Below are 8,342 nucleotides of genomic sequence, written 5' to 3' on the forward strand. Positions count from 1 at the left end.
TGAGCAGGGCAAGTTGGTCCCATTATTTGTGTAAGATGCATGCGCATAATTTTCTATTGTTTCAGAAGCATTGATGCAAACTGCAAACTATGGAGTCAGCCTCTCAACGACCTTTCAGGACATTTTGAGCAATATTATATAGAAATAAGAGGCATTGGCTGTGGCGAGTCACGCCTACTGGATTGACCAGCCTGCTGACCTGACACACTACTATGCTAATCGGGTGTCCATATCCAGCTGCTGACAGCTGTTGAGAGGCCGCCTGTCCGCCTGTGCTCACTGACAACTGTGCAGTTGTCTGTACAGGCTCTCGGAGGCCGCCCACTACATCTCTAATCCGGCTGTCAACGCTCCAATCTGGCCGTATCCTGGCACGGAGTACCAGCGCCGGTCGTGCGGTCAGCGGGCGCGGGCCGACCTCGCTCTCCCGACACACTGACCTTGTCCAGGATGGCGTCGAACAGCTGCTGGTTCAGCAGGACGGCCAGCACGCCAATCACCAGGGTGACGGCGCCGGCGGCCAGAAGACCGCGGTGACACGCTGAGGAGGAGGCCATCGCTGCGGGCAGTCGTCGGTTACTGACCGCCAGCCGGGCCGCCGGAGCTGCTATGGGCGTCGGACCGACGGCAGCCCCCTGGCGCACCGGGACGCCGTTGGCGACCTCTGGTGGCCGCAGCCTGAAACATCCGACACTCATCAGGGTGGCAGAGCAGGATAGAGATAACACACTTAGCAACGTGTTTACTGAACACTAATTGAAACACGAGCAAATCATTATAACTGGACAGTATCGGTTATATGAAAATCATGCCTCAATCAATCCCGTCTTGACGCACTTTAAACGGCCTATTTTAGCCATTTAAATGATGATTAGTGAATAGTGGACAATACCGACACTCGACAGGTATACCAAAATCATGTCTTATTCAATCCCGTCTTGACGGACTTAAAACGGCTAATTTTTTGGTGATCTGATTGCATATCAGGTGCATTTTTAAACCCTAAACAGCAGCACAGAATAAAATGTAGGCATAGGGCAGCAAACAAAAAGATTTGTTTAATTTGCTTGTTAGTTACTTTCTGTTTAACATTTTATAAATCGATGTTGAATGGGGCTAATTTGATTCGGCGCAAAATCTGTTTACCTTTGACAACAAAAACACTGTTCTGCGGGTATTTTCATATCGCGGGATTCGTATCGCGGGCAGACTCGAGAGAATGTTGAATGATCAGGTGACCGATTTAAGTGATAACTAGCCATCTATTGATGGGGAGGAGCATAGTTATTAGTTACCCGTGTGTTGCACCAGTTGCATATTGAAACAGCTGAGGCACTGCACGGTTTAACTTAGATCGAGGAAGTCGTTTGGATTTAATGGGCGGCACGGTGCCGGGGTGACCGTGACCGACTGTCACGGGCAGAGATAGCTCACGCACTGCCAACTGGCAGCTGCGTGATCAGCACGACCACCTACAGGTATACTGGAGCTGCTACTGCAGCCTACAGGCCGAGCCCAACACTAGCTGCTAGCTGGTGGCAGGACTATAGGCTGGACGCCATTGGTGATGCCCAACAGCCACTGTCAAAAGCTGATGTCATGTTCATAAGCCTGGTTGGCGCATTCACTTTCAGGATGTTGAATAATTTCCTAGAACTCCTAACCATAACTGTTTGAGAGCTAATCAATCATTCCACGCACAGCAATAGCAACGAGCCTAAATTTTATTTTGAGATGATCGCATATTATTTAGTGGTAAGTGGCACAGGCTCATGTCTCAAATAAAACAGCTATGATACTTTGCTATCGTTTCGCTGTTTACAAAGCAGAACTTCGCAAAACGTAGAAAGATACAAGCTTATGTTTATCGGCCAAGCTTTCAGAAATAACCGCCCTCTATTCTGTCGGCACCGATCAAAGACAATGTGCACATAATCCAGCAAACCGCGGCTCCCTCTTTACCAGAGAACCAGCACGCATCCAACTGCGAGATCAAATAGGACGCCGACTCCCTCAGTCACATGACCTGCGAACTTCACCGGCACATGTATTGTGTAGTGGCCAAGCGACATTGTGACCCGAAACAGAGCAGCGGGACATCAGAAGTACCGATACCGATCGACAAGCTTTTTCATGTGCTGGTCGACGATTAATCAAATTGCGTGGTTGAAAAAAATACCAGACGTTTTACAACAAACTCCAGCTGGGTGACAACTAAAATTGTGTGTGCAATTTAGTGTAGTTTCATGATGTAATACTTAGCCATGCTGAACATTACTATGCCCTATTATACGAAAATCGGAAAGCCAGTTTCTGATAGACATTGTGAGATGAACATCATAAGGGCATTTATTGATGATGTCATGCATTTTGAAATGACTGTTAGCGTGTTTAGTGCAACCAATTGGGCTGCGCACAGCCCGAGCGAGTAGACCACTATATCGTACGGGCCACCTTAACCCTCGCCCTGGCATGGCAGGGCATTTTTCATAACACGGCCTGGCAGGGGGTCGATGCGACCCCCCCCCCCCCTCGCGATTGGCTCCTATGGCACCTAGAAACACCAAATTTGGTAGGTAGGTGGGCCCCCTGGAGTTCTCGCCCCTATGCAAATTTTGTTGCTCTATGTCAATATTTAGGGGGGTTTTGGGGGGTATAAACGTATTTTTTTTTCTAAAAACAGGTCAGAAGTTTTTCGCCAATAACTTTTGATCTGATTAAGATAGAGCAAAAAGAAAAGCACCAGTGAGCTCAGCACGTCAAGGCGCGTCGAATGATATACTATTTAGCTTGCTTAAGTGTACTTAAAGTTTTTCTTAATTTTTAAGTAAACTTAAATTAATTAATTAAGTTCAAGTTAACCAAATTGCATCATGTCGCATACCATTCGATTCAGCTGATCACCAGGAACACAATGACACCATTTTTTAAGCTCTAGCGTCATTATGTGCCAAGTTATTGGCAAAAACGTCATTTGACCTCAGTTGACCTCATTTGACCTGACCCATTGATAAGTACACCAAACAAAGAAGCACCAAGTGACCTGCTGTTAATTACTGTGGTTTCAAAGCACAAAAGTGATAGGACAAAGTGGAACAAAGCGGATATCTCCAGTATTTTCCGAATTTAGTATTTTCCCATAGGCTTAACATTACGACGTAATGACCTCGAAAAACCCGAACTATATGTTTATACAACTCGGTGAACTTAGCACATCCTGAAAGTTTGAAGGAAATCAGTCCAAAACTGTGAGTTGGACAGGTGCAAAAAGAAAATTGAAATTTGACCGGGACCTTGTACCGGTTTTTCTGACCTGGTGACCTGACCTAAGGTCACCTGGACCTGAAATTTTTAGGTCATATGTAAAAAGGTTGCCCCATAGGCTGTGCCAAATTTGGCGGCGTTGCGCGCCGCCGTTTTTACGCTATCTTCGAAAAACCTTAGGGGGGTCGCATCGCCCCCCCTGCCAGGGCGAGGGTTAAGACCAACTCCATGGCAGCAGCAAGCGGGTTCGTGAGAGACTCGTTCATGGTGTTAACTAAAGCGACACTCCGATGACGGAATGATTGGAAACGATGATGTTCGGCATACCAGATCTTTGATTCAAGTCCGATCTTTTGCCAGCAACTGCATTTTTAGGTCAGGTCAGGTCAGGTTATACGAGCCTTTGTAAACTGATATTTGAGCAAGGAAGTGTATGAAGGAGTTAACGGTAGCGGAAAACGCCTACCTTCTAAGACTAGTCGGCGGGACGCCGAGTAACTTTGGACCTGACCTGAACTGATCCGACTAGCCTAACATGTATACCTACAAATATCATTCTGAAACAAAGCTAAGGCAATATTCGACACCAGGAACCAAAAGAAAACAGCATCATCTCTACACGGTCTATATCAGGCCTTAATATTATTGACCCTTGGGTTACTGACTTGATCCCAGGTCAACTAATATGCAGAAAAAGACTTAAAAATTGGATACCTTTCTGCTTTGTCTCGTAACGAGCAATGAAGTCATTTTTCCGCGAAGCTCTAGCTAAAATAAGGGCCGAATGGCTAAGACTAAGAGAACAAACCAATCTATATCTTAGACGCTGTTAGAGCTTAGGAGAATACTGACGAGGGTTAATCTAACTTCATTTCACATTTTACGGGCGCTTTCTTGCCTAAACGCATGAACATGTCACGCAGCATTCTATTCATAGAAATACACCTTGAGCATTGCGGCGTCCCTGATCTCCTGATCTCCCGCGCTATAAAAAAAAATCCGTTTTAATATGGTAATGACTGGCGTTCTACACGCAGTGGTCGGCAGACGCCGGCGGCTATAACTGTTCTAGCGGACCATGAGTAGCCTCCCAGTCCCACCCCTCATGGCTCACGGCCGACGCCCCCGGCAGAACGCTCACCGCCGGAAGGGAGCCTTTGACCGCTCCGGTCACCACACGTGGCAGTGTGCGCCGCTGCAGCAGTCAGCAAATCCGGCGAGCAAGGCTGGTCTACTGCCCCGGCCCCGACCACACCCCCTCCATAAAGGTGTCAGTTTCTCTGAGGGAATGTGCATCATGTCTGCAGTCTCCGATCTTATGTAATGTGACAGTCATGTGTCCTTGGACGCTAAACCACCTACATTAGCGGCGGGTACGGATGGAAGGGTTAATTTAATAGCATTGCATTCAATACAGCTCAATACCTAATAGCCGTTTTCACGACGGACTATCCGGCGAATGCACCTAATTTGACCAAATCTGCACCTAATCTCTTTTACAGCAAATATCTTCATTTAATGAATATATTTCAGTGTTTTAATCAATGAGGCTCTCTGATAATATGACAAAGCAGGCATATAAGCAATTAGTGCAACCCTAGCTGATAGCTACTATTCAAGAGAAACACTGAACCTAATTTGACCAAATCTGCACCCAATCTGCACCAGATGTGCACCAAATGTGTACCAGATGGCCGTCGTGAAAACGGCTATTATAACTTATTTAATCAAGTGAATTGTAGAGCATGAACCTCAAATGACCGAAGTCCTAAGTCAACATGCATAGAATGTCTCACTGTAATTTGAAAAGAAAACAATGAACCCATTGTGCCCTGAGCACTAGGCTTGCCGGGCAGCAAAGGACGCGGACATCCGTCCATTTCAATGGTAACGTCGAATTTGTATTGTGTTTCACTTGTGCCCTGCTGTTCTCTCGGAGACAAACAGCATTGACATCAATTATGTCCTGATGTGTGGTGAATGCTTCAAGTTCAAGCAATGGAAAAGCAATGCGCAGTGTGGGAAAGTCAGTGCCGCATAACAGCACAGTGGCCCGGTCAAAATAGATCATTTAAACAATGGCGAAGTCTGCGGAAGGAAGTTGCAATGCCGAAACGGATATCGCTTTCTATAGCTTGTCATGCTGTTTGGTCCATAAAAACAAAGATAGGTGCTGGGCTTTCATTATTGCATTCTTTTCATTTTTAGAGGGTACTTTGCATGGAATTTTGCACGTAGCATCCAACCGCGTAAACGCAACAACAAATAGTTTGCGTCCCATTTATTTTATCTAAAGTTATACTTACGGTATGCAAACATCTTCGTCCTAGATGTGGACATTAAATTCATCATAGCCATTCAATGCTAAATGTGCAAAATTAAACCAACAGCTATTCTGCAACCTAATGGAAAAGTGACGGTGGCTGTCCGAAGGTCATGGCTCGGCGACTTTTGGAGCTGGTCGCTCGGGCGCCGGCCGGTCTCGCCGCCTTGAGCAAGCTGAGCACACACAGGTGACGTGTGACGAGCGGTCGTCGCTCGGTTTGGCCATCGGTGACGGCGGCAAACATCCGTCTCCGCGGCAACCAAAACTGTGCGCAGCCGAGACTGGGACTGGAACTGGGACAGGTACTGGAGGAGACTGGGACAGAGACTGGGACAGGGACTGGGACAGATACTGGGACTGGGACTGGGACTGGGACTGGGACTGGGACAGGGACTGGGACAGAGACTGGGACAGGGACTGGGACTGCGACAGGAACTGGGACTGGGACAGGCACTGGGACAGGGACTGGGACATGGACTGGGACTGGGACTGGGACTGGGACTGGGACTGGGACAGGGACTGGGACAGAGACTGGGACAGGGACTGGGACTGCGACAGGAACTGGGACTGGGACAGGGACTGGGACAGGGACTGGGACATGGACTGGGACAGGGACAGGGACAGGGACAGGGTCATGGGCTGGGACTGGGACTGGGACTGGGACAGCGACTGGGACAGGGACTGGGACAGGGACTGGGACAGGGACTGGGACAGGGACTGGGACAGGGAGTGAGACAGGGACAATGGGATAGGGACACTGGGATATAGAGTGGGACAGAGAAACTGGGACAGGCAGTGTAAGTTTCACCTTACGTTTCGAATTGAGCAGGTTTAATCAATTCAAATGTGAATTTCATTATGTAGTTCAAGAATGGGATATTTAAGTTTTACCCAACATAATATGTTACCAAACTTGATGTAGTGTGTCAACGTTTCAGCCAGGAGCAGCCAGTTCCCTTATGAAAAAATGACAATTGGCTTTAGCAGTCGATACAAGTCATAAAATGACAGTGATCCGCAAATCACTGCTTCGACGGACAATGACATGAGTCAACTGTTTTTATCAGTCGTTCATGGTTGCGGATGGATAAATGTCCATCTCCATTAGCTGCTTGGTTTCGGTTGAGTTTTTGTGTAATAATTACCTAAAAGGTACCTAACCGAGCCAACACCAATCACTCTACTCTACTCTTATTGTCCAGAAGCGTTTCTCCCGACCCTCAGATTTTGCGTTGTTGAACTACCCATGAGTTTCTCCAGTACTGCACTTGTTATCGTGCATATTTATGGGGACATGGTTCCACCCGAGATGCGACAGCAACAGAACCTTTTGAAAGACACTAACTAGCCATGGGTACGTTATTGCACTGAACAAGACATCTATCACTCCAACATAGAAACTGTAATACAATGCAAAGGAACCGCGAGCATGGTGGCATCTGCATTTTAAAGGATGAAAGTATGATAAAAGTGTAATGTATTTCGGCGTGCACGCTGTCAACCCATGCGCACGGTGCATAAATTTGAACTTGAATCGTAAAAATCACTTTCTCGAAGCTTGACAATCGACAAGGACGTCGCTTTCTACTTTTCAGTTTATATGGCAACAAATACAACGTCAATGCTCACCATTTCACAGCAGCGTCGTCCTTTCCGACTGTCATGGCTGGCTGTGGGGGGGGGGGGGTTCAGTCGCTCCAGCGACTCCGGGAGCAGTCGCGACACCGAGCGGTCCTTGGCGCCGCCGCCGACACACTGACGGTCGTCGCGAGCGTGCAGCGCTCTGCCGCCGCGCCGCCGCCGCCGCCGGCGGCCCCCTGCCCAGAAGCCGCACACAACTCCGAGAGATCGGCCGCCAGCCAATCCAGTTAGTCGGCGCGCGTGCTGGCGGCGCCTCCTCCTCGTGAGAGAGCTTCCTCCAATGCGCGCGACCGCAGGGCGTCGCAGACGCACCGCAGGGCACCGCGAACGGACCGCACGGCACTGCGAGCGCACCATACGGCACTGAAAACAATTTTACCCGAAGCTGGCGAATTAAGCGTTGCTCTGCGGGTGGTATATGGGGCATTCCACGTCAAATCGAACAAAAATCGGCTGTTTTGCACCATACCATCAGCGATTTCATTATAAATTTGTGAGCGAGTTCCTGTGTGGCCCCGGACATTACATTGATGTTTTTTGCACATTCTGACCACAGGTCTTCTAAATATAGGGCATCAAATTTGTACAAAATGTTGCATCTTTATATTTTTGAACGACCATAACATTGGTTGTACTTGTTTGATTTGAATGAAATAAACCTTACTGTTTAGGTAATTTCTTAAGCATTTGTTTAGAATTGGACCTACTTAAATATATGACCTTGAAATTTGCTTAAAGGGACCCTCCCACCTTCAAAAAAGTTTATGAATTGGCATGAAAGTGATGTCGCTCGGTTCAGAAAGAGCGAAAACGAATATCTAAAAAATTTCACCGAAAAATATTCACCGGTTTTCAAGATATTAGACTTTTACTTTTGTTTACTTTTTTGGGATCTGCGCTGTTTCTAGCGACTTTATTTTAGAAGTGCGGCGTTTGCGGCAGATGTTGCGCGCAAATAGCATATACCACCGCGTGCTACAAAACGTTTTAGTCAAACATTTCAAAATCGTTAGATATTTGCGCTGACGTCACACATTCAGAGGGGTATTCCTAAGCATTAGCCCCTCTGAATCAAAATGCTGCAATTTTGAAATTCAATATTTCTGATTTA

At 47.3% G+C, this 8,342-nt stretch overlaps 1 protein-coding gene across 1 annotated transcript in view; it reads right to left on the reverse strand.

Moving 5' to 3' along the window:
* Window positions 1-7,551, reverse strand: part of LOC122392517 (protein croquemort-like) — a 39,733-nt gene extending 32,182 nt beyond the window's left edge. The window contains exons 1-2 of the mRNA XM_043387459.1: window positions 7,220-7,551; window positions 441-678 (exon numbers count right to left, since the gene is read on the reverse strand). Of these exons, the coding sequence (XP_043243394.1) occupies window positions 441-678; window positions 7,220-7,254 (273 nt within the window). The 5' untranslated portion in view covers window positions 7,255-7,551. The remainder of the gene's footprint in view (window positions 1-440; window positions 679-7,219) is intronic.
* Window positions 7,552-8,342: the final 791 nt, after the last annotated feature.

The sequence above is a fragment of the Amphibalanus amphitrite genome, unplaced genomic scaffold (genome assembly GCF_019059575.1).
Source record: "Amphibalanus amphitrite isolate SeventyFive unplaced genomic scaffold, NRLGWU_Aamphi_draft 000489F_arrow, whole genome shotgun sequence".
NCBI classification, from domain to species: Eukaryota; Metazoa; Arthropoda; class Thecostraca; order Balanomorpha; family Balanidae; genus Amphibalanus; species Amphibalanus amphitrite.